Source organism: Chiloscyllium plagiosum, chromosome 6 (assembly GCF_004010195.1).
Source record: "Chiloscyllium plagiosum isolate BGI_BamShark_2017 chromosome 6, ASM401019v2, whole genome shotgun sequence".
NCBI lineage: Eukaryota > Metazoa > Chordata > Chondrichthyes > Orectolobiformes > Hemiscylliidae > Chiloscyllium > Chiloscyllium plagiosum.
Genome location: NC_057715.1, coordinates 116,904,029 through 116,931,525, shown reverse-complemented (window position 1 = coordinate 116,931,525; position 27,497 = coordinate 116,904,029). Strand labels below are relative to the sequence as shown.

The 27,497-nt window shown below is 42.4% G+C and overlaps 1 protein-coding gene across 5 annotated transcripts in view; it reads right to left on the bottom strand.

Moving 5' to 3' along the window:
- The window catches only part of numa1 (nuclear mitotic apparatus protein 1), a 119,837-nt gene that overhangs the window by 62,993 nt on the left and 29,347 nt on the right, over positions 1-27,497 (bottom strand). For 2 of the 5 annotated variants that reach the window (XM_043692531.1, XM_043692533.1), the window contains exons 1-3: positions 14,059-14,263; positions 11,194-11,262; positions 1-86 (exon numbers count right to left, since the gene is read on the bottom strand). In XM_043692531.1, the coding sequence (XP_043548466.1) occupies positions 1-86; positions 11,194-11,235 (128 nt within the window). In that variant the 5' untranslated portion in view covers positions 11,236-11,262; positions 14,059-14,263. Of the gene's footprint in view, positions 87-11,193; positions 11,263-14,058; positions 14,264-17,941; positions 18,020-27,497 lie in introns of those variants that run through there. The other 3 variants (XM_043692530.1, XM_043692528.1, XM_043692529.1) reach the window with 3 other exon arrangements.

The following is a 27,497-nucleotide window of genomic DNA, read 5'->3' as shown; positions in this document are numbered from 1 at the left end:
ATTCTGCACACAATATTGATGAAGATGACACCATCCTGGAGATCTGACAGATTTTCAACTTCTTTTGACAATTTAAGACTGTTAATCTGTGGGGTGGAAGGAGGCAAAAACAAAACAAACAAATTATAAATGGGGCAAATATCTACAAGTCAGTTATTTGGAGTTCATCAGGTTCATTCCCAACTTGAACACAGGTACAAGACAAAACAAAAAGCTTTTCACCTTTTAAAGCTGAAAAAACTTCCCACATAAATTTCCTTCTTACTATTGGCTCTGGGGTCTAAGACAGTGATTTTTCATTATGAATATTTGCACTTGCATAAATTCAAGAGCAGCTGGTTTATGAATACAGATATAACACTGGAAAAGAAAGCATTTCCAATGATTAGTATCTAAAGTCAACAGTTATTTCTCAATTTGCAAATACCCTGGCCAAATAACCGTTAAACCCTGAATAGAACCATAACACCATATAGTCAGGAGTGTTTCCCCCTTAATGCTCGGGACTTACTGACTTAAAAAATGGGCAAGTTCTCACTAGCAGGAAAGAAGATTGCACATTACTACACTAATGTATCTTCACATAAAAGGGTGGGAAAGAGGTAACACTCTCCCACAAAAAAAAGCAGATGCCTGTTAATTACTATTGCAAATCTGAGATTTCTAAAGATCTTATTCGTAGCCAAGGGTATTTGGGACTAAGAACCAAAGTCAGCAAAAGGATTTAGGATACAGATCATGATCATGAATCTTCAAATTATGACGAGGTGAATGTTGAAATAGGCTAAAGGGGATGAATGACTCAATGACCATCTCCTTATCCTTTATGATCAACCTCAATAACAGCATGGGATGTCCATAAGTGAATATTTACCGTTACGAATGGCTCCCTGTGTGGAACTTAAAAGTTATTTTTGAAGTAAAAGCTCTTCTTTTGAAGCATCCAAAATTGGACACAATGCTCCAGACTGGAGTTTATCAGCAATCAGGCTGGACTTTGTGACCCACACTCCACCTTTAGTGAAACTGCTAAGACTATGCTAAGCTGGATCCAGTGTGATGTTTAAGGAACTTGGGATATTAATAAACTCATTCTCAACACAATGAATCAGTATAGTTAGGTTTGAGTTAGAACACTCCAGAAGTTAAAAGAAAGGATCTACACAAAATCCTTCTAAGGTGAGTCTAATAGCGGGTTGAGGAATGATGGGATCTGTTGCAGAAATCCACAAAGTATCCTAACTAGAGATAAAGGTTAATAAAACCAGAAAAGAAAGAAAGAAAAACAAAAATACTGTGGTGTACTTGTATAGAGACTGAATTGGAATGCAGAAATGTTAGGCTAAGTCCTTGTAGAACATCACTGAAGGGGGTGCCCTCTTGTGGCACAGTGGTAATGTCCCTATCCCTGGACCAAGGGGTCCAGGTTCAATTCCTACCTGCTGTGGTAATGTGCAAAACAGGTTGATTAGAAAAACAGGAGATCACTTAATGAAAACCTCCTTTTGTTGTACAGGTGTCCCCCGCTATCTGAAAGTGGAGCATTCCTATGAAACAGTTCATAAGCCGAAATGGTGTAAAACAAAGCAACAATTACCATTAATTTACATGGGAAAAATTTTTGAGCGTTCCCAGATCCAAAAAATAACGTACCAAATCATACCAAACAACACATAAGAGCTAAACTAACACAAACATATGGTACGTCCCAAAGGAGGTTGAGGTGGTGGGAGGTACAGGAGGCTGGGGCGTAGGAGAGAGAGGAAGAGGGTTGCGCGAACAGTGTCCCCAGCACGACCCATGTGGGGGACATGTTCTGACAGAGTTTCAGCGATTTCTCAACACAGGAAGTGCTACATTTTTGCAAGGGAGTGAATCCAGGACCTTAGACTGACTGGGTAACTTCCAGGCCAGCTCGCGGAACCAGATTTGACCTGGTCAATACGAAAATGGCATCATCTGCGGTATGACCACGGCTGTGGGCCACGTTCCAACCTGGTTTCAGCAATTTCCCACGGTGGGGAGTGCTCCGTTTTCACAAGGACATGAATCCCAGGACTTGTCCCCACCTGGGTGACTTCCAGGCTGGCTAGCGCCACCGGATCCAGTTGGGACAGTGTACAAACGTTGTCCCCGGCTACTCTGGGACATGTTCTGACCGGATTTCAGCGATTTGCCATGGTGGGAAATTCTCTATTTTCACAAGGGAGAGATTCCGGGACATCACACCACCTGGCTGACTTCCAGGCCGGATTCAGTCTGGTCGGCGTGCAAACAGTGTGCCCAGCTAGGCTGGGGTGCAAGCCACATTCTGACCATGTTTCACCAACTTCCCACAATTGGAAGAGCTTCATTTTTGCAAGGGAGCAAGAGTCTGAAGAAATGAAGTGAGTAACCAGCAAAGCTAAGGAAACGTGCCTGACCGTTTTCAAAACAGTCATGTCAGTAATCAAACAGACTTAGAAACTGGTCTTTGCTCTCTTAGGCTTTTCTTTACCTTAGGATACATCTCGTTAACGGATGCACAAAATAAGATGCACAAGATAAAGCACAGATGTTCACAAGACACTCACAGACACAATTCAAAGCTATGGCGGCTTGATGCTGAGTATAGCTCCTGGGGAAGGCGCTTGGCAAAGCCACTCTCGCTGCAGTGGCTTTTTCATAAAAGCGAAAATCCTCTTTTGGTAGGCAAAAATAGGTACTAAACTAGGTTTTCGTAAAAGCAAGTTGGCGTAAAACCACCGTTTGAAAAGTGGGGGATACCACTTTCTGCTACAGAAGCCAACTGTGTAAGGAACATAGTAACATTCAGGGAACAGTTGGTTCGAAGAGGTTGCTACATTTGATTGTTCCAAAATATTAGTTAATTTCAATAATGTCTCAGAATAGCAGTGAGGGTTTTGTAGGGTTTTCAATAGGTCACTGAAAACAAATCAAGGTCAAAGAAGAACAGTTCTCTGGTCAGTCAATGGAAGCAGTCTCTGTGAAGAAAAGAATTGTTAAGCTGCATTGTTGAGGAGGTGACTGAGAGCCACTGGCTTTGTTTAATCAGAACCTACGAAGGAATCAGTAGGTGGGAACAATAATTCGGTTGAGAGCAGAGTAAAAAGTCAAGAGCAGTTGGGTAGGAGTCAGATTTGAGGAAGGTTCTCTAGGAGATAGTTAAATGTTGGAATTGAATGTTCAGGAAAAGTCCTCAGAGTTGTGCAACATCAGAAGAGTCCGCATGACATTAATTGCTCAGTTCAGCTGAGAGAGAAGGTGAATAAAACTCTATTTTCTGTGAAGCTAAGCAAAATTAAATCTCAAGAAACAAAACCAGGAGCATTTTTGACTTGGTGAAGCTCGCTTTCTGTGAAAGCTGGAGTTGTGCTCTAGTTCAATTTCCATAATCCAGGGGAGTATAAATCCAGGGTAAGTGAATCATCAGAATATGTGCAGTCACTGAGATAGCCCAAGCTGGAGCACCTGAAGACAGCTGCAATGATGTCGTCAAAAGGGAACAATTGGAATTCCTTGTAAAGCTTTAATGAGATCTGATGACCTTTACCTTTTTTATTTTGAAAAGGGGAAAACTGAAGCACAAAGCTTGACCCAGATAGAGTTTTCCACAATGATGAGAGAGAGAGAGAGAGAAAAAAGAGCATTTAACTTGTGGGTGAATGCAGAAATAAGGGCCATTATGACAGTCACCAACAAATCCAAATAGAAATTCCTGACAAACTTTCCAGAGACTAGTGACAATGCAAAATTGTTACCATAGGGAGTTGCTGAGTTGAATAACATAGAAATGTTGGATTCCTGATGAAGGGCTTGTGCACGAAACATTGATTTTCCTGCTCCTCGAATGCTGCCTGACCTGCTGTGCTCTTCCAGCATCACTCTAATCTGGACTCTGATTTCCAGCCTCTGCAGTTTTGCTTAATATAGCTATGTTTAAGGGGAAGCTGGATAAATCCTTCAGAGAAAAAGTAGGGGAAAGGGTTCAATGGAGGAGAACGTGTGTGGACTATAAACAAGATAGATCTGTTGGGGTGAATGGACTGTTCATTTGCTGTAATTTCGATACAATACTGCAGAGGCTCCAACTTAACAATGCTCCATCAAACAACTTCCTGAATGCTTTGAATCTTGGAAACACAAAGCGAAAATGTAATTCTTCAAAGCAATACAGCAAACTGCCAGAAGTTCCTGGTGTTAAAAAGGATCAAGTGTAGTAGGAATTTGGGCAGCAGGATGGCTCAGTTGTTAGCACTGCTACCTCACAGCACTAGGGACCCGGGTTCAATTCCATCCTCGGGTGACTGTGTGGAGTTTGCGCATTCTCCCAGCGTCTGCGCGGATTTCCTCTGCACGGTTCGGCTTCCTCATACAATCCAAAGATGTGCAGGTTAGGTGGACTGGTCATGCCAAATTGCCCCATAGTGTCCAGGGAGGTGCAGGCTAGTTGAATTAGCTATGAGAAATATAGGGTTACAAGGACTGGGGGACGAGTGCTCTTCAGAGGGTCAATGTGGACTCAATGTGCTGTATGGCCTGCTTCCACACTAGAGGGATTCAATGAATTCTTCACAGAAAAAAAAGGAATGGACACTTGAAATCTGAGTAGGGTTATGGAACAAATCCTGGAATAATTAGGAAACATCCACGATAGAGAGCAGAGGAACTGTATTTTATTTCTCCACAGACAAGTTGTGCTCGGCTGGATGATCTCTTCGCCAAACCAAATTTTTCAGAGAATAGGCTGGACTGAAAGTCTGCAGCACACACCAAGGTAGAACGCAACAAGGTGCAAGAAATTTTTGACCAGGCAGTTAAGAAGCAAAATGTGAGAAAAGGCATTTTAATTGAAAAAGATAGAAACATCACCTGCACAACAGAAGTATGAAACTGAAAGGGGTAAAAGCACAAAAGGAATCTAGGGATACAGATGAAAAACGTGAACAGTCTTTTCCCCAGTAAACAACGATGCAAAATACTTGTTTAGTATCTCCCCCATTTTCTGCGGCTCCACACAAAGGCCGCCTTGCTGATGTTTGAGGGGCCCTATTCTCTCCCTAGTTACCCTTTTGTCCTTAATGTATTTGTAAAAACTTTTGGATTCTCCTTAACTCTATTTGCCAAAACTATCTCATATCCCCTTTTTGCCCTCCTGATATCCCTCTTAAGTATGCTCCTACTGCCTTTATCCTTTAAAGATTCACTCAATCTATGCTGTCTATACCTAACATATGCTTCCTTCTTTTTCTTAACCCACATCCCACATTCCCTATACCTACCAGTGTTTCCTTTCACCCTAACAGGAATATACCGTCTCTGGACTCTCGTTATCTCATTTCTGAGGGTTCCCATTTTCCAGTCGTCCCTTTACCTGTGACCATCTGCCCCCAGTCAGCGTTTGAAAGTTCTTGCCTAACACTGTCAAAATTGGCCTTTCTCCAAGTTAGAACTTCAACTTTTAGATCTGGCCTGTTTTTCAGACTGGAGGCCTATGACCAGTACAGTGCGGTTCTGGGTCCACTACTTTTCATCAGTTATATAAATGATTTGGATGTAAGCTTAAGAGGTATAGGTAGTAAGCTTGCAGATGACACCAAAATTGGAGGTGTAGTGGACAGCGAAGCAAGTTACCTCAGGTTACAAGAGGATCTTGATCAGGTGAGCAAATGAGCGGAGGAGTAACAGATGGAGCTTAATTCAGATAAATGCGAGGTGCTGCATTTTGGGAAAGCAAATCTTAGCAGGACTTATACACTTAATGGTAAAGTCCTCGGGAGTGTTGCTGAACAAAGAGACCTTGAAGTGCAGGCTCATAGCTCCTTGAAAGTGCAGTCACAGATAGAGAAGATAGTGAAGGTGTTTGGTATGCTTTCCTTTATTGGTCAGAGTATTGAGTACAGGAATTGGGAGGTCATGTTGCAGCTGTACAGGACATTGGTTAGGCCACTGTTGGAATACCATATGCAATTCTAGTCTCCTTCCTATTGGAGGGATGTTGTGAAACTTGAAAGGGTTCAGAAAAGATTTACAAGGATATTGCCAGAGTTACAGGATTTAAACTGGAGGGAGAGGGTGAATAGGCTTGGACTGCTTTCCCTGGAGCGTCAGAGGCTCAGGGGTGTCCTTGTAGAGGTTTATAAAATCATGAGGGGTATGGATAGGATAAATAGATAAGGTATTTTCCCTGGGGCAAGGGGAGTCCAGAACTCTAGGGTATAGGTTTAGGGTGAGAGGGGAAAGATAAGAGAGACCCAAGAGACAAATATTTCTCGCAGAGGGTGGTGAGTGTGTAGAATGGGCTAACAGAGAAAGTGGTAGAGGCTAGCACAACTGCAACATTCAAATGGCATCTGGATGAGTATATGAATAGGAAGGGATTGGAGGGATATGGACCGGGTGCTGGCAGGTGGGACTAGATTGGGTTGGGATATCTGGTCGGCATGGACGAGTTGGACTGAAGGGTCTGTATCCATACTGTACATCTCTCTGACTCTTAAGTGTCAAAATTCTACATGGAAATTAAAAGCCAAACAAGCATTAACTTTTAGTTGCATAAATTTCAGAACTATGAGATTATATTAACAGAAGAAATAGGAACAGTACTACACCATTAAGTCCACTCGGCCCACTTTATTCTTCAATGAGATCAAGACTGATCATCATCTTCAACACCATTTTTCTGCATTATCCCTATGTCCATTCATATTTACAACATGTAGACAGAAGATAAAAGATACAGGAGAACTGCACCATTCAATGATATCATGGTTGATCAAATAATCCTCAACTCCACTTTCCCACCTTTTCCCCATAACCCTCGATTCCCTTGCTGATTAAAAATCAGTCTATCTCAGCCTTGAATACATGTTAAGGTCCAGCCTCAAAAGCTATCTGAGTATTCAACAGACAGCTCAACTCCTGGGTCTGATGACACACGAAGACTGCTATGCATTTGTTGTGGAGTCCAGATTATAAAAAAGGACTTGGCCGCAATGGAGGGAGAACAACAAAAAATGACAAAAGTTGATACCAGAGCTGAGAGATTTCAACTTATCAGGAAAAATTAATGAGATTGGGCATTTTTCTTTCAAAGCAGACCTGATGTGGACCCTCAAAATCATGCATGATTATAGTAACAGAGATCTGTAGAGAATGCGCCCACTTGTGTGAAAATCCAAAAGGTTGAGGTCAGAAGCACAGAGTTCTGAACAAATCCGGTAGTGAAATTGTTTTACTCAGTATTTAGAATGCAGGACTCACCACCAGGGCAAATAGTTGGAGCAAAGAAAGATGCTGTTTTGGAAAATATAGGAGGGGGGTGATGGATTCTCAGGGGAACAGAGAACAAACAACCAAGCTTGGCTCAATGTAATGAGGGATATGTCAGGTTCCAAGAGATCAATTGTGTTCGGTGACTCTCCAGTCTGTGGTAAATACGGACATTTCTGTGGCCAGCAGCAAAAAATCAGAATGGTGTGTTGCTTCCCTGGTGCCAGGATCAAGGATGTCTCAGAGAGGATGCAGAATGTTCTCAAAAGGGGAGAGGGGCCAGCAGGAGGTCATTGTATACATTGGAACCAACGACATACGAAGGGAAAAAGGTTGAGATTCTGAAGGGAGATGACAACGACTTAGGCAGGATTTTATAAAGGAGGACCTCGAGAGTAGTAATATCTGGATTGCTCCCAGTGCTATGAGCTAGTGAGGGCAGGAATAGGAGAATAGAGCAGATGAATGCATGGCTGAGTAGCTGGTGTATGGGAGAAGGATTCACATTTTTTAATCATTGGAGGCTCTTTTGGGGTAAAAGTGACCTGTACAACAAGGATGGATTGCACCTAAATTGGAAGCACACTAATATACTGGCAGAGCGATTTGCTGGAGCTGCTTGGGAGGATTTAAAATAGCAAAGTGGGGCGGTGGGACCCAGGGAGATAGTGAGGAAAGAGATCAATCTGAGACACGTACAGTTGGGAAAGGGTGTGAATCAAACAATCAGGACAGGCAAAAAAATTAAACTGCATTTATTTCAATGCAAGAGGCCTAATAGGGAAGGCAGATGAACTCAGGGCATGGTTAGGAACATGGGACTGGGATATCATAGTAATTTATACAAATGTGACTCAGGGATGGAAGGACTGGCAGCTTAATGTTCCAGGATACAAATGCTACAGGAATGACAGAAAGGTAGGTGAGAGAGATGGGTGAATGGAGTTTTTGATAAGAGATAGCATTACAGCTGTACTGAGGGAGGACATTCCTGGAAATACATGCAGGGAAGGTATTTTGGTGGAGCTGAGAAATAAGAAAGGGATGATCACCTTATTGGGATTGTATTATAGACCCCCCCTAATAGTCAGAGGGAAATTGAGAAACAAATTTGTAAGGAGATCTCAGTTATCTGTAAGAATAATAGGGAGGTTGTGGTAGAGGATTTTATCTTTCCAAACAGACTTGGACTGCCATAGTGTTAAGGGGTTAGATGGAGAAGAATTTGTTAAGTGTGTACAAGAAAATTTTCTGATTCAGTATGTGCTTGTACCTACTAGAGAAGGTGCAAAACTTGACCTACTCTTGGGAAATAAGGCAGGGCAGGTGACTGAGTTGTCAGTGGGGGAACACTTTGGGGCCAGCGTCCAAAATTCTATTAGTTTAAAATAGTGATGGAAAAGGATAGATCAGATCTAAAAGTTGAAGTTCTAAACTGGAGAAAGGCCAATTTTGACCATATTATGCAAGAGCTTTTGAAAGCTGATTGGAGGCAGATGTTCACAGTTAAAGGGATGGCTGGAAAATGGGAAGCCTTCAGAAATGAGATAATGAGAATCCAGAGAAAAGTATATTCCTGTCAGGGTGAAAGGAATGGCTGGTAGGTATAGGAAATGCTGGTTGACTAAAGAAATTGATGGTTTGGTTAAGAAAAAGAAGGAAGCATATGTCAGGTATAGACAGGATAGATCGAGTGACTCCTTAGAAGAGTATAAAGGCAGGACGAGTATACTTAAGAAAGAAATCAGGAGGGCAAAAAAGAGTCATGATACAGCTTTGGCAAATAGAGTTAAGGAGAATCCAAAGGCTTTTTACAAATACATTAAGGACAAAAGGGTAACTTGGGAGAGAATAGGGCACTTCAAAGATTAGCAAGACGGCCTTTGTGTGGAGCAGCAGGAGATGGGAGAGATGCTAACCGAGTATTCGGCATCAATATTTACTGTGAAAAAGGAGATGAATGATATACAATCTAGATAAATAGATGGTGACATCTTGAAAAATGTTCATATTACAGAGAAGGAAAAGTACTGGATGTCTTGAAACACATAAAAGTGGATAGATTTCCCAGGACCTGATCAGATGTACCCTAGATCTCTGTGGGAAGCTAGAGAAGTGATTGCTAGGCCTCTTACTGAGATATTTGTACCGTCGATAGTCACAAGTGAGGTGCCAGAAGACTGGAGGTTGGCTAATGTGGTGCCACTATTCAAGTAAGGTAGTAACGACGAGCTAGGGAACTATAGACTGGTGAGCCTGACATTGCTGGTGGGCAAATTGTTGGAGAGAATCCTGAGGGACAGGTTGTACATGCATTTGGAAAGGCAAGGACTGATTAAAGATAGTCAACATGACTTTGTGCGTGGGAAATCATGTCTCACAAACTTGATTGAGTTTTTCAAAGAAGTAATAAAGAGAATTGATGAGGGCAGAGTAGTAGATGTGATCTATCTGGACTGCAGTAAGGCGTTCAACAAGGTTCCTTATGGGAGACTGGTTAGCAAGGTTAGATCTCATGGAATACAGGGAGAAGTAGCCATTTGGATACAGAACTGGCTCACAGGTAGAAGACAGTGGTGGTGGAGAGTTGTTTTTAAGACTGGAGGCCTGTGACTAGTGGAGTGCCACAAGGATCAATGCTGGGTGCTTTTCATCATTTACATTAATGATTTGGTTGCGAGCTTAAGAGGTATAATGAGTAAGTTTGCAGATGACACCAAAATTGGAGGTGTCGTGGACAGTGAAGGAGGTTACTTCAGATTACAACAGGATCTGGACCAGATGGGCCAATGGGCTGAGAAGTGGCAGGTGGAGTTTAAATCAGATAAATGCGAGGTGCTGCATTTTGGGAAAGCAATTCTTAGCAGGACTTATACACTTAATGGAAAGGTCCTAGGGAGTGTTGCTGAACAAAGAGATCTTGGAGTGCAGGTTCATAGCTCCTTGAAAGTGGAGTCGCAATAGATAGGATGGTGAAGGCGACTTTTGGTATGCTTTCCTTTATTGGTCAGAGTATCCAGTACACGAGTTGGGAGGTCATGTTGCAGCTATACAAGACATCGGTTAGTCCATTGTTGGAATACTGCATACAATTCTGGTATCCTTCCTATTGGAAAGATGCTGTGAAACTTGAAAGGGTTCAGAAAAGATTAACAAGGATGTTGCCAAAGTTGGAGGATTTGAGCTATAGGGAGAGGTTGAATAGACTGGGGCTGTTTTCCCTGGACCGTCAGAGGCTGAGGGGTGACCTTGTAGAGGTGTATAAAATCATGAGGGGCATGAATAGGATAAATAGATAAAGTCTTTTCTCTGCGGTCGGGAAGTCCAGAACTAGACAGCATCGGTTTCAGGTGAGAGGGGAAAGATATAAAAGAGACCTAAGGGGCAACCTTTCATGCAGAGGGTGATACGTCTATGGAATGAGCTGCCAGAGGAAGTGGTGGAGGCTGGTACAATTGCAACATTTAAAAGGCAACTGGATGGGTATACGAATAGGAAGGGTTTGGAGGGATATGGGCCAGGTGCTGGCAGGTGGGACTAGATTGGGTTGGGATATCTGATTGGCATGGACAGGTTGGACTGAAGGGTCTGTTTCCATGCTGTACATCTCTATGACTCTTATAAATTGTTTAGGGGCTTCAAAATGAAACTCAATAGGCACCAAAAAGAAAAATTGTTGAAAGATACGGTGAGAGGATAAGGTGATCAATGAGGAGGTTCACAAGAAGTTTAAACATCAGCACAGCATACAAGATAGACTGGTCTGTTTCTGTGTTGTGTGTTTATGCAGTAGAGCAGTTTGAGTAGAGTAACGCTCCATCTCAGAAAGGGACAAAGGAGCCATCTGACCAAGCACACAAACTTAAAGTGAAACAGCCACACGACTTTGAAAAACACAATATTACAAGGAACCTTTCTTACCCATTTCACCAAGGCCTCAGCCTTTGTCCTGTGCACTGCCATTCTGTGTAGCTTTACTCAAGAGGTGACCTGGAAATAAAGGACAAAAGGATTCAGCTACAGGGGACATAGATGTACAGACTGTCACAGTGGACCAAAAGTTGGTTGCAGTTACTGCAGGAGAATTTCAAAAAAAACCTTTCACCAGAATGCCCCTTAACAGACACCTGTTGCATTGAATAGCTTGCTTTATCATTCGTATTATTTTATCTTTCATATGATGGTTGGGCTTGCACCTTGTGAAAAGACTCCAACCATTCAAGTTTTGAGAGCTATGTGCATTCCTAATTCTGGCTGCAAAATATCCACTACTTTAAAACAGTGGCTTGCCTGCAACCGCCTGGACACAAAACTTTGAAATTGTCTTCTTGAAACTCCGTCTCTCATCTCCTCAGTTACTTGAATCTTGCAAAACAGACAGGCATGTTGCCAAGATAATTTGCACTCATCAGAACAAAGGCAAGAATGCCTATTTTCAAAAGGATGTAAACAATTTATACAAAAGGGAAAAAAAGGGTGCTGATCGGTTGGGACTTGCCATGGAGAATGAATGTAATATTTTTCTGTAACATAAACTGTTGTGATCATTTGAAATTTGGCAGGTTTGTTCTGACGAGTGCAAACCAAAGTATTTCAGCAATGTCTCACTTTACAACAACATCCTGCATTTTTAAGATGCTCCTTAAACCTTGACCTCGTTTATCAAGCTTTGTCACCTATCTCAATGTCTCATGTCAAATTTTCTCTTCAAGTTGAGGGTCAAAATTTGGAGCTTATTCACATGAAGCACTTTTGAGACATTTTATTCTAATAAAAGCACTATATAAATTTCCGCTGATGCTGTCTCTGTTACAGACCTCCCAACTGCTGCCGTTTAATTCAGTGGTCAGCAGTCCCAGAGATGTTTCTGGTGCAGTGGCAGTGTCCCTATTTCTGAACCAGGCAAATGGGTTCAAGTCACATTCACTCCAGAGTCATGTAATAACATCTCTGAACAGGTTGATTTGAAAATACGTCCAATGTTAGCCCTAGACATCAACTCCCTATGCAAGAGATTACCTGAAACCTCACTGAAGTCAGTCTGGGCCACTCACATTTCATGAAGGTGCTGCAGCAATAAATAAACACACCCTCCAACAGGGACTGGACAAAGATCAGCCTTAGAGGGGTTGAAAAATAAAGCTGAAACACATCCGGAATTGTTTTAAATGGACTGGACTTACACAATGCATCAAATGCAGAAGAAAAATTCCAGTTGCAGGCGATCGCATTATATAAATTTGAAACCAAGTTGACTCCTCCCTCCAACATAAAAAGGTATCCTCAACTTAATACACAGCTGCAAGAATGTCTGGGTGGGTAGGAGAAACAAAAGCAAATGCAAACCAGCTGTGTCGAAGTTAATGCCTCCAAACACTCCCGAAACCCCGACATCATAAATCATTGGTTGTAAAGTTCTTTGGGATGTCCTGTTGTTATGAAGGTACTGCATACATGCAAATGATTTCTCTACAAATTCGTGGTTGCAGTAAAAGACCACATTCACAAAACAGACACAGTAGTGTGGTGGTTAGAATACTGGACGAATAATCGAGGCCTAAATTAACAATACTGAGAATGAGTTAATGAGTTATACTTGTTTGAGAGTTCAGATGTAATTCTCAATTCAAAGTGTACTTTTCTGAATTTATGGAGTTAAAAACATCCTTTCAGTAAAATGAAGCTGATGGGAGTGATATCAAAACCAAACAGGTTAACTTAAAAGGACACTAGCCATAGTTGCATAGTCTGGAATTCTGATGTCAGTCATGCACCAAGCTGCTGGAGCTTTAACTACCCTCAAGTGGCCTAACAAGCCCCTCAGAACGAGTAAAGGGACTAGAATGCCACATTTGTTAGTTATGGGTAATAAATATCACTGTTGCTATTGACAGTCACACTTCTCATCCCTCCCCCGTGCAAGGATTAAAGCTTTAAAACAAACAAGCCTAAAATTAAAACGTGATGGTTTGGGGTTACATTATGTACTTCCAGTTTGCAGAAGGCAGCCACTGAGGCCCGTTTGAGACGCCGCCAGAATAAAGGGGCCTCCCTCTCCAACAGTATCGACCTCCCCTCCCCCCCCGCAACAAGAGACAGGACAAAAGTTGCAGAGGCCACAGTTCAGGAGAACCTCTCAGCTAATCTCCCTCTCACCGTCGCGCCGGCATCAGAGGCCGCATTCCTTTCCCTGTTTCCTGTAGAGATGACCCTCTTGTCTCAAACAAGGGTGCGGTCAAACATTGCGCCTATATTTAAGGTTAGGGCACAATGTGCGCGCGCGCATTAGTTCATTAAAAATAAACGGGTGAACGAAAATGCCGGAGTGTTTTCTCAAGAAAACCCAAATTGCGCTCCCGCACAAAATGGAGAGACAACAACAGCTGCTGCTGCTGCAAGGCCTTGACTCCCAGCTCACTTTGATTGGAAACAAGAATCCCTTTTACAAAATTTGATCCCAAAAAAAATCAAAACAAAGATGAGGGAATTTACCAGTTTTATATGAAATCAAACTGGATTCATATGTAAAACGGGAGTAGAAAACAAACAGGAGCTGGGCCAACAGCCTGGGCTTGTTTCAAACAAGAGACTTTTTTTGCGATAATAAAGTCCATGCATGAATAAATAAACGCAAGGCTTGGGGAGTAGGGGATGAAGTGCGATGGCCCCTCGGTATCAAAAGCTGGAGAAAGAGAGAATGTGAGAGAGAGAGAGACGCTGGAGCAGACTGCAATCCGCAATAACTGCTCCAGGTAACAATCCTTCCCTCTTGGATACGCTGCTCACCGCTACAAAGTGTCTCGTCTGTCTGCAAATCCTCCTCCTTCCATTAAAGTTTCTGTCCCACTCTCAACCCCGCCCACAAGTGCTTCCTTTTGTGCTCTCTTGTGATAAAGAGGGGCTGGAAAGGAATACCACTTTCACCTAAAAATAAGAAAACAATAAATCCTTCTCGACTGCCGCTGCTGGCAGCGCTTCCACTTCCTGTTACGTCGCTTATTGCTTCCCCTATCTCTTTTTCCCAGTTCTCTCAAGCTTACCCAGGCTTGGTTCACTGGTTTATCACGGTCAACTGCGACTCAGCATGCTCTGGCTTCGAAGCCTGGTCAAGGCTATCAAAGCTGACACCCACAGCAACACAGACAGGGTGCTACACCATCTTTTAGACTGACATGTTAAAGTGGGGCCTGGTCTGTACTCTGGTTGGTATAAATGATCCCAAAGTAACTACATTCAAGAGTAGAGTGGTAACCGTTCTCCTGATCAGTAGCCTCGCCATTAAAACAGATTATGCAGTCATTAATGTTCCATAAGTTGGCTACGCAACAGTAGTTAATACACGTCAAAAATTATTAAGTAACTGTAACGTGCTTTAGAGTGTCCTGAGGTTGAGATCGTGATGACATAATTGCAAGTTATTTCTTTATTCTCACTTCGCCGCCCCCACCCACCCCATCTTCCTCATCAGCAGTTAATTACAGTTGGAAGGGGGTTGATAATTTAGGACGAAGGTGAGAAGTTTCTTCACCCAAAAGGACCAAGGTTCTTTGGAATTCTCCACCTAAGTGCACCATAGATGCTTCAACTTTGAACATATTGAAATCAATGGATTTTTGGACAGGAAGAGAATTGACATATTTGGGGACAGCGCGGGAAGGTAATCGAGGTCGATCAGGCATGACCTTATTTAATGTTAGAACAGGTTCGAGAGGATTGAATGACCGATTCCTCTCACTTTCAGCTCCGTTTATCCCCTCAGAGTGCCTAGCCCATGAAAAGCTGTGCAATACAATCATTAAAACCATGTCACGTCCCTCCCCTTTACAAAATCAATGCTGCAAAAATCAGAACAAAGCACGGCATTTCACTCTAGTTCGATTATCACCTATTTGATTATATTTTATAAAGCAATTTTTGTAGATACTCCGTTTATTTCCATATGAAATTCCCAGATCATTTAATCTCACTAAAACAGGTACATGGATCCCATACAACAGATAGAATATGATAGCTGCACAAGTTGATTTTTTGACACAACAGGACAGTAACAGGCTCAGATGTCAAGTATATAAAAAGAAAATACGTACATGGAAACATAGAATAGTTTATGAAATGGAGAGGGGCCATTTGGCTCACTGTTCATGTTGGACAAAAATTTTATTCTAACTTAATCCCATCTAGCAGGCTTTGGTCTGTAACCCTGTAGGTCACAGCATCTCAAGTGCACATTCAAGTGATTTTTTTCTAATGAAATATTCAACAAAACAATTTCGGGCCTTTTTCATATTTATACACAGCCTCTTTTAAATTCAGGATGCACTTACTGCTATAATATGGAGCCATTCAGCCGCTTGGATCTGTTCCACAGTTCTACGAGATCATGGGTGTTCTGTATCCCAACTCTACATGCCTTGATACCAACATTTTTATTTTGTTGACCAACACTTAGTGAGGACTGCAGATCAGAGTCAAGTGTGGTGCTGGAAAAGCACAGCAGGTCAGGCAGCATCTGAGGTGCAGGAGAATCGATGTTTCAGGCATAAGCCTTTCATCAGAATTCCTGATGAAAGGCTTATCCCCGAAACATCGATGCTCCTGAGCGTCAGCTGCTGCCTGACTTGCTGTGCTTTTCCAGCACCACACTCTCAACTTTGATCTCTAGCATTTGCAGTCCTCACTTTCTCCTATAACTTGGTGTTGTGTGATTTTAAACTCATTACAAAACCAGATTCACCAAATTTGATTGTTTGTGGGCAGGAACGAATCAACAAGAGGATGAAAGTTTGCATATTATAAGTCAATGTCTTTCGGGGGGGGGACACCACTAATGATACTGATCCAATTGATTTAGGCATGGTTATTGGTTACACATGAAGACAACATTGATAACATTTACACATCATGGAAGGTCACACTAACTCCGTAAACAAATCAATTTCACCTCTGGTTTCTGTACAGGGACTGGATTGCTTTGATCTTTGGTTCTGTATTCACAAAGGTTGGACACAAATAACACACCAGAAATATTGCAAAACACTGGGTTTAGTGAGGAGGATCTGAAGGAAATCAATGCTAATAGGGAAGTGCTGGTGGGGAAATTGATGGGATTGAACACTGATAAATCTCCAAGGCCTGATAATATACATCCCAGAGTACTTAAAAAAAAAAAGTGGCTGTAGAAGTAATGTATGCATCGGTGGTCATCTCCCAAGATTCTATCGACTCAAATAGTTCTGACAGATTGCAGGGTAGCTATGTAATCGCTCTATTCAAAACAGAAGACAGAAAAACTGGCAGGTATAGACCAGTCAAGCCTGACGTCATGTTGAGGAAAATGCTAGAGTAGACAAACAGGAGGCTGGAAGAACACAGCAAGCCTGGCATCATCAGGAGGTAGAGGAGTCAACATTTCAGGTATAACCCTTCTTCAGGACGTGAGGTGGAGGTAGGGGGAGCTACAGATACGCTGTGGGGGTAGTGGAATGGTGAGGCAGTGACAGATGGATACGACCTGGTTGGTCGATGGGAGGAATGAATCCGATTAGTAGCTGAAAGAAAGGGTCAGGAGGTGGAACAGAAGGGAGGAGGCAAGGCTGGAAAGGGAGGCACGGTATGGGTGGGAAGGTTATTTGAAATTGGAGAACTCAATGTTAAGTCCTCTGGGCTGTCGGCTGCCCAGGCAGAAGAGGAGATGTTGTTCCTCCAATCTGTGGTCTGATTCACTCTGGCAATGGAGGAGGCCAAAGGTGGACAGTCGGGAAGGGAGTGGGAGAGAGAATTAAAATGGGCAGTGACTGGGAGGCCATGCTGGCCCTTTTAGGCCCCTGGTGAAGATTCTCGGTGAAACGTTCACTTAGTTTACGTTTGGTCTCACTGATGTAGAGAAGATTACATTGGGAGCATCAGATGCAGTAGCCTAGGTTGGAGGAGATACAGGTGAACCTCTGTTTCACCCAGAAGGACTGTTTGGCGTTCTGGATGCAGGGGAGGGAGGTGGAGGAGCAGCTGTTGCATCTTTTTCGTTTGCAGAAGGTGGTATCGGGAGTTTGGAGGAGTTGGTGGAGAGTGTAGCATGAATCAAGGAGTGGCAAAGGGAACGGTCCTTGTGGCAGAGGGATGGGTAGGTGGTAGGGTCTAACTGGAGTTGGCAGAAGTGTTTGAGGATGATCCGTTGGACGCAGAGGCTGGTGGGGTAGAAAGTGAGGACAAAGAGGATCCTACCTTTATTATATGGGTGACGTGGGGGGGAAACCATTGTTTGAAATAGGAGGACATAAGAGATGTTTGCGAGTGGAACATCTCCTCATCACAACAGATGCAACGGAATTGGGAAAACAGGATGGAGTTTTTGCAGGGTACAGGGTGGAAGGAGGTGTAGTCCAGGTAGCTATGGAATCTGTGGGTTTATAGTAAATGTCGGTCCATAAAAGCAAATAAATATTTGCTAACCATTTGGAAAACAATGAGAAGATCAAACAGAGTCATCGTGGATTCACGAAAGGGAAATTATGCTCGTCAAATCTACTAGAGGTCTTCAAGGATGCAACTATTAGAGTTGAGGGATAGCCAGTTAATGTGGTTTATTTGGACTTTCAGAAGGCTTTTGACAAAGTCCAATGGAAGACATTAGTATCTAAAATTAAAGTGCATGGGATTATGGGTAACTTACCTCTCCAACCTTCAGGCTGTGCCTGTATTCCTGATGAAGGGCTTTTCCCCGAAATGTCGATTTTACTGCTCCTCGGATGCTGCCTGAAGCATGGGATTATGGGTAACTTACCTCTCCAACCTTCAGGCTGTCTGCCTGTATTCCTGATGAAGGGCTTTTCCCCGAAATGTCGATTTTACTGCTCCTCGGATGCTGCCTGAACTGCTGTGCTCTTCCAGCACCACTAATCCAGAATCTGGTTTCCAGCATCTGCAGTCATTGTTTTTACCTTATGGGTAGTGTACTGACCTGGTTAGAAAATTGGTGGTAGACAGTAAATAAAGAGTAGGGTCTTTTTCCAAACTACAGGCAGTGACTATGGGGTGCCACAGGGATCAGTGCTAGGATCTGTTATTCACAATATATATTAATGATTTGAATGAGCAAATTAAATGTATTATCTCTAACTTAGATGACACAAAGCTGAATGAGAGGATTAGATGTGAGGAGGGTGCAGACAAGCTTCAGTGCAATTTGAACAAGCTGAACAAGTCGGCAAATACGTGCAGATGTGATATTTGGATAAATATGAGATTATGCACATATTTTGAAAATACAAGGAGGCAGTATACTAATGGTTGAACGGCTACAAATTGAGAAAGGGAAATGTGCAATGAGACCTGGTTGTCCTTGTGCACCAGTTGCATGCAGGTGTAATGGACAGTCAAGACATTAAGTGGTATGTTGGTCTTCATAACAAGAGGATTTGAATAAAGGAATAAAAATGTCTCGCTGCAGTCATACAGGGCCTTGGTGAAATAACGCCTGGAATATTGTGCGCACTTTTGGTTTCTTTATTCAAGGGAGGATGTTTTTGCTATAGATGGGGTATGGCAAAGTTTTACCAGACTGATCCCTGGTATGTTGGGACTGAAAGAAGAAGTTGAATCGGTTCAGATTATATTTGCTGGAGTTCAGAAGAATCAGGAGGGATCTCGGAAACCTACAATTCTGGGATGATTACTTTATTGGGATTTTATTATCAACCCCTGCATTGGCAGCAGGGCAATTGATAAAAAAAATTTGTAAAGAGATTTCAGTTTTCTGTTAAAATAATAGGTAGGGGATTTTAACTTTCCAAACATAGACTGGGACTGCCATAGGGTTAAGGGTTTAGATGGAGAGGAATCTGTTAAGTGTGCACAAGAAAATTTTTAGATTTAGTATGTGGATGTACTTACGAGAGAAGGTGCAAAACTTAACATACTCTTGGGAAATAAGGCAGGGCAGGTGACTGAGGTGTCAGTGGGGGAGCATTTTGGGGCCAGTGATCATAATTCTATTAATTTTAAAATAGTGATGGAAAAGGATAGACCAGATCTAAAAGTTGAAGTTCTAAATTGGAGGAAGGCTAATTTTGATGGTATTAGGCAAGAACTTTCAAAAGCTGACTGGGGGCAGATGTTCGCATGTAAAGGGTCAGCTGGAAAATGGGAAGCCTTCAGAAATGAGATAACGAGAGTCCAGAGACAGTATATACCCATTAGGGTGAAGGGAAGGCTGATAGATTTAGGGAATGCTGGATGACTAGAGAAATTGAGGTTTTGGTTAAGAAAAAGAAGGAAGTATGCGTCAGGTATAGACAGAAGGGATCGAGTGAACCTTTAGAAGAGTATAAAGGCAGTAGGAGTATACTTAAGGAAATCAAGAGGACAAAAAGAATGAGAATTCTTTAGCAAGCAGAATTAAGACAATCCAAAGGGTTTTTACAAATACACTAAGGACAAAAGGGTAACTAGGGAGAGAATAGGGCCCCTCAAAGATCAGCAAGGCAGCCTTCATGTGGAGCCGCAGGAGATGGGGGGACATACTAAATGACTGGGACAATACACATCCTAGGACAGGCAAACAAAGACACGCACGAGAATTCAGAGAGGCATTCTAACAGAACTTGATCAATAAATACATTGATTTAGATCCTACCTACTTTCCCTTGAGAAAAAGAACCGGAAATGACACCACGCACCTTAAGGAACCAAGACCGATTAACAGAGAAGCGGGACATACCACCATCGCTTCACTGTAGACACTCACCGAAGATATTACCTTGCATGGTGATAAAATGTCTGAAAACAAATCTTCAAGCTGAACGAGCAAACTTATAGACATACGAAATGAGAATTTTGCATCAGTGTTTACTGTGGAGAAGGACATGGCAAATATAGAATGTAGGGAAATAGAGGGTAACATCTTGAAAAATATTCATATTACAAAGGAGGAAGTGCTGGATGTCTTGAAATGCATAAAGCTGGATAAATCCCCAGGACCTGATCAGGTGTACCCTGGAACTCTGTGGGAAGCTAGGGAATTGATTGCTGGACCCCTTGCTGAGATATTTGTATCATCGATAGTCACAGGGGAGATGCCAGAAGACTGCACGTTGACTAATGTGGTGCCACTATTTAGGTAAGGTGGTAACAACAAGCTAGGGAACTATAGACTGGTGAACCTGACATCAGTGGTGGGCAAGTTGTTGGAAGGAATCCGGAGGGAGAGGATGTACATGTATTTGGAAAGGCAAGGACTGATTAGGGACATGGCTTTGTGCGTGGGAAATCATGTCTCACAAATTTGATTGACTGTTTTGAAGAAGTAACAAAAAGGATTTATGAGGGCAGAGCAGTGGACGTAACCTATATGGACTTCAGTAAGGCGTTCGACAAGGTTCCCCATGGGAGACTGGTTAGCATGGTTATATCTCAGAATACAGGGAGAAATAGCTATTCAGATACAGAACTGGCTTGAAGGTAGAAGACAGAGGGTGGTGGTGGAGGCTTGTTTTTCAGACTGGAAGCTTGTGACCAGTGGATCAGTGCTGAGTCCACTACTTTTCATCATTTATATAAATGATTTGGATGTGAGCATAAGAGGTATAGTTAGTTGCAGATGACACCAAAATTGGAGATGTAGTGGACAGTGAAGAAGGTTACCTCAGATTACAATGGGATCTTGATCAGATGGGCTAATGGGCTCAGGAGTGGCAGATGGAGTTTAATTTAGTTAAATACGAGATGCTGCATTTTGGGAAGGCAAATCTTAGCAGGACTTAATATTTAATGGAAAGGTCCTAGGGAGTGTTGCTGAACAAAGAGATCTTGGATTGCAGGTTCATAGTTCCTTGAAAGTGGAGTCGCAGGTAGATAGGATAGTGAAGAAGGTGTTTGGTATGCTTTCCCTTATTGGTCAGAGTATTGAGTACAGGAGTTGGAAGGTCATGTTGCGGCTGTACAGGACATTGGTTAGGCCACTTTTGAAATATTGCATGCAATTCTGGTCTACTTCCTATTGGAAGGATGTTGTGAAACTTGAAAGGGTTCAGAAAAGATTTACAAGGATGTTACCAGGGTTGGAGGATTTGAGCTATAGGGAGAGGCTGAATTGGCTGGGACTGTTTTCCCTGGCATGTCGGAGGCTGAGGGGTGATCTTATAGAGGTTTGTACAATCATGAGGGGCATGGATATGGTAAATAGACAAGGTCGTTTCCCTGGGGTGGGGGAGTCCAGACTAGAGGGCATAAGTTTAGGGCGAGAGGGGAAAGATATTAAAGGGACCTTTTATATAAAGGATGCAACTTTTTCAAGCAGAGGGTGGTGCATGTATGGAATGAATTGCCAGAGGAAGTGGTGGAGGCTGGTACAACTGCAACATTTAAAAGGCATCTGGATGGGTATACGAATAGGAAGGGTTTGGAGGGATATGAGCCCCCCCCCGGGTGCTGGCAAGTGGGACTAGATTAGGTTGGAATATCTGGTCGGTATGGCCGAGTTGGACCGAAGGGTCTTTTTATGCTATACATCTGTGACTCTATGACTAGACAAGGTAAACACAGGAAATGTGTTCCCGATTGCAAGGGATCCCAGAACTGGGGGTCACAATGTAAAGATACGAGTAAACGATTTAGGACTGATGATAAATTTCTTTACCCAGAGTTTGGTGAGCCTGTGAAATTCACAATCACAGAAAGCAACTGAAGCCATAACATTGCATGATATCAAAGAGGTGTTGATTATAGCACTGGGGCATAAAAGGATCAAAGGATATGGGGTAAAGTACGAATAGGCTATTAAGTTGGATGATCAGCCACAATCATAACGAATGCAGAGCAGGCTTGAAGGGCCAAACAGCTTACCTCTGGTCCTAGTTTTCGATGTTTCTATGTAGGACAACTAAGAGTAATGTGTGGCTATGCTATTATGCTAAAAGTGAACAAAACACTACTGAAAGCAGTGACCAGGTGTGGCAGCATCTGTGAAGAGAGAACGTTTTTTTCAGATGTTACCATTCGTCAGAATTGAAAGACTTGGGAAACTTATAAATAAAGTTGCTAAACAAAGAGCAGGAAATGTTGGCAGGCGGGGGAATATGGAGGAAAGAATGAAAGGAAATGTCTGATTTGGCAAAAAGCAAGAATGATAGTGAATAAAGGAATAATGATGCCAGGTAAAAATAAATAGCAGGAAGTATCCAACCATACATCTCTATGATCACTAAAAGCACCTACTTCCACCTTTGTTACATCATTTGACTTTCCCCTGCTTCAGCTCATCTGTTAAAACCTTCATAACAATCCTTTATTAACTCTAAACTTTGACTACTCCAACACTCCTGGCTGGCTCCCCAACTTCTATCCTTGATAAATCAGACCTAATCCAAAACTCTGCTGCCCTTGTCCTAATCTGCATCAATTTTCACTTATACATCACCCCTGTTCTTACTAACCTGCACTGTCTCCAGTTAAGTAAAGCCTGGATTTTTAAATTCTCATCTTCATTTGCAAATCCTCTCAATCACTGCAACATGTTCCAGCTACACAACCGATTCTGTTTTTTTTGTGCAACTGATTTAAATCATGCCACCAATGCACAGCATACGGGACCCATGTTCTGAAATTCCCTCCTCAAACCTCTCAGCTTGTTAAGATTTCTTTAAAGCCTACCTGGCATCAATTTAATATCTCTCTAGAGGGCTCATTGTCAAAATTTGTTTTATAATGCTTCTGTGAACTGTCTTGGGATGCTTTACTCTGATAAAAGCACTACATAAATACAAGTTGTTACTTTGCTGGGATAACTAAAGAAAGAGGATATTCCCAGAGGAGCTGTAAATGACAACAGAAGAATCATTAATCACACCTGCTGTCTGAACAAACAAGAACAGTGATTCGAATGTTAAGGTATAAAAAACAAGAGTCTGGAAAGGTGCCTTAATACTGTATATAATGGTAACTGTCAAAGGGAGAGGTTTATGAACATTGCAAGTGCTGACAAAGCTGATACCATGTCAGTAGTCGGCCACGGAAACAGTCATTGTTCTTGTTGTCGGGAGTTTTTGTGGCACAGTATCGCTGCCTCTGGACTAGGAGAACTGGGTTCAAGTCTTATCTGCTCCAGAAGTGTGTAATTACATCTAAGCAGGTTGATTAGAAAATATTTTTAAAATGCTTGGGGTCACTTTTCCCTCCTTATAACTTGGCCTAGTTGACAGCACTTCTCCAAAGTTGCAGTTATTGGTTTAAACCCCCTACCAATTCTTAAGGTCAATTAAAGCCCACAATCCAATGCTGTACGTATTTTTAAAAATCATGGTCAGAGGACATCACTGGTTGGTCTAACATTAATTACCTATATCACGTTGATTTTGAAAAAGGTGATGGTGAGCTGTCTTCTTGAATTGTCGTCAGTATAACTGTTAGGAAGACAGTTCGAGGATTTTGACCCAGTAACAATTAAGAAATGCTTATATAGTTCCAAGTGAAGATTGAGTGTGAATTGGAGGGAAACATGCATGTAGTAGTTCCACACATTTACTGTCCTTGTCTGTTTGGGGGGTGGTGGTGGTGGTGATGGTCACAGATTTAGAAGATGCTGTTGGAGGAGCCTTGGTGAGTTGCTGCAGAGTATCTTGCAGAAGGTACACACTAATGCCACTGTGTGTCAGTGGTGAAGGGAGTGGGGGAGAATGGGATACCAATCTAGCAGACAGCTTTATCCTGGATAGTGTTAGCTTCTTCAGAGTTATTGGTGCTGCATTCATCAAAATAAGTGAAGTGTCCCATTAAACTTCTGACTTCTACCTTGTAGATTTTGGACAGAGTTTGGGGAATCAGATGGAGTTACTTGCCATTTAATTCCAGTTTCTGACCAGCTCTTGTAGCCACAGTACTTAGATGGCTAGTCCAGGTCAGTTTCTAGTCAGGAGTAATTTCAGGAAAAGACTATGTAGATAAAGATAAATTATTTCCAGTGGTCAGGGTTTCTAGAACAAGGGGCATAGTCTGAGAATTAGGGCCAGACCATTCACGAGAGATGATAGGAAACACTTACTACATACAAATGATGGTAAATAGTGGAACACTCTTCCACAAACTGCAGTGGACACTGGATCAATAATTAACTCTAAATCTGAGATAGATAATACTTTTGCTTCACAGAAAAAATAATCAGGGATATTGAGTTAGGCCACATATCAACAATGATCTCATTGAATAGTGTAACCCTGTTCCTACATACCTATGGACAGTGGCAATCCCAGAATGTAATGGAGGATGGTAAAGCCATTGAATGTCATTCGGTTACACTTTCTTTTGATGAAGATAACCTCTTGCTGGCACACAGAATTCTAAGTTTTTACAGAATAGAATGAGGCCTCTCAGCACATCGTGTTAGCATTGGTCAAACAACCATTTAATCTACACCCATTTTCAGTTGGCCTGTAGCCTTATATGCTAAAGAGTTTCAAGAGCTCTTCTAGATATTCTCCAGATGCCTTGAAGGGTCTTTCCTCTACCAACCTTTTAGGTAGTAAGTTCTACATATCCAATCCCTCAGGGAAAAGAATTAAAAAAGTCAAAACAACGGGACTCTTAAGAAGGGGAGAAAGACAGACAAAAGGCAGCGAACACATGGTCAGTGATGGAGGGAGGGAGACAGAGAGAGAGAGACAGACAGAGAGAGAAAGCAATGAATCTGCACAGGCACTGCCTTTGCTGTTTGAGTTCATGCATCTCTGGACATGGGGGTGCGTCTAGGAAAAATAAACAAAGAGTGAAATTCACAGCTAACACTGGAGGAACCTGTGTGGGAGACCTCTCAGCACAGGACAGATAAGTGCATAGATTTTAACATGTAACCTTGCTGTAAGTCTACAGTAGTGAGTGGAGTGGATTCTTTCTTGACTATATGTTTTCTTGAAACCTGTCTCTTGATTAAATTTTAAAAATATAAACCGTAAGTACTAAGTTAGCATGGAGCAATGTTTTATAGAGCAATAAGACAGTGCTGTTTTCTGGGTCAGTAGATTGTGAAGGAGTAAAGATGGCTTTTAGTGCAGTGATATGCTCTTCCTGTTGGATATGGGGATTTAGGGACAGTTTCCATGTTACTGATGATTGTGTCTGCAGGAAGTGTCTTTGGTTGCAAATCCTATCAGATCAAGCACTACAGGGTGTGACAGGAAGCAGTTATAGAAAGAGAGAAACGCCACACTTACAGTCAAGTTGATTGATTAACTCCAGGAAAGGTGGGAGCGGTACGCAGCTAGTGCAGGCGTCTTGTGTGGCTATTCCCATTTCAAATGAGTAAACTGTTTTGGAAAATGTAGGGAGTGATGGATTCTCAAGGGAATGTAGCACAGAACAACCAAGTTTCTGGTATCGAGACAGGCTCTACATAATGAGGGGTACATCGGGTTCCAAGAGATTGACTGAGTTAGGGGACTCTCTAGTCAGAGGCACAAACAGACGTTTCTGTGGCCAGCAGTGAAAAATCAAATGGTGGGTTGCCTCCCTGGTGCCAGGATCAAGGATGTCTCAGAGAGGGTGCAGAATGTTCTCACAGGGGAGAGAGGCCCGCAGGAGGTCATTGTACATATTGGTGCTAATGACATAGGAAAGGAAAAGGATGAGATTCTGAAGGGAGAATATAGAAAGTTAGGTAGGAATTTAAAGAGGAGGTCCTTGAGGGTAGTAATATGTGGATTACTCCCAGTGCTACGAGCTAGTGAGTGTGGGAATAGGAGGATAGAGCAGATGAATGCATGGCTGAGGAGCTGGTGCAGGGGAGAAGGGTTCACATTTTTGGATCATTGGAATCTCTTCTCGGGTAGAGGTGACCAATACAAGAAGGATGGATTGCACCTGAATTGGAAGGGGATTAATATATTGGCAGAGAGATTTGTTAGAGGTGCTCAAGAGGATTTAAAATAGTACGGTTGGGGGTTGGGACCCAAGGAAACAGTGAGGAAAGAGATCAATCTGAGACTGGTACAGTCAGGAAAGGGAACTAGTCAAATACTCCAGGCAGGCAGGAACAAAGCAGAGAACAAGATAGGACTGATAAATTAAACTGAATTTCCTTCAATGCAAGAGGTCTAACAGGGAAGGCAGATTAACACAGGGCATGGTTAGGAACATGGGAACGGGATATCATAGCAATTACACAAATGTGGCTCAGGGATGGACAGGACTGGCAGCTTACTGTTCCAGGATACAAATGCCATAGGAAGGATAGAAAGGGGAGCCAGAAAGGAGGGAGAGTGGCGTTTTTGATCAGGGATAGCATTACTGCTGTATGTGCAGAGAATATTCCTGGGAATGTATCGAGATAAGTTATTTGCATGGAACTGAGAAATAAGAAAGGGATGATCACCTTATTTTGGGATTGTATTATTGAACCCTAATAGTCAGTGGGAAATTGGGAAACAAATTTGTACGGAGATTTCAGTTATTTGTAAGAATAATAGGGTGGTTATGGTAGGGGATTTTAATTTTTCAAACAGACCGGCACTGCCATAGTGTTAAGGGTTTAGATGGAGAGGAATTTGTTAAGTGTGTACAAGAAAATTTTCTGATTCAGTATATCAGAAGGTGCAAAACCTGACCTACTATTGGGAAATAAGGCAGGGCAGGTGACTGAGGTGTCAGTGGGCCAGCGACCGTACTTCTATTTGTTTTAAAGGATAGATTGAATCTAAAACTTAAAGTTCTAAGTTGGAGGAAGGATAATTTTGACAGTATTAGGCAATAACTTTCAAAAGCTGATTGGGGGCAGATGCTCGCAGGTAAAGGGACAGCTGGAAAATGGGAAACATTCCAAAATGACATGAGAGTCCAGAGACAGTATATTCCTGTCAGGGTGAATGGAAAGGCTTGTAGGTGTAGGGAATGCTGGATGACTAGAGAAATTCTCTGAACCCGACTATATGTTTTCTTGAAACCTGTTTGAGGTTTGGTTACGAGAAAGAAAGAAGCATATGTCATAGACAGGAGGGATTGAGTGAATCCTTAGATGATTATAAAGGCAGTAGGAGTATTCTTAAGAGGGAAATCAGGAGGGCAAAAAGGGGACATGAGATAACTTTGACAAATGGGGTTAGGAGTGTAGTGCTGGAGAAGCACAGCAGTCAGGCAGCATCCGAGGAGCAGGAGAATCGACGTTTCAGGCCTAAGCTCTTCATCAGGAATGAGGCTTGTGGGTTGGGGCTGAGAGATAAATGGGAGGGGAGTGGAGGGGGGTGGGA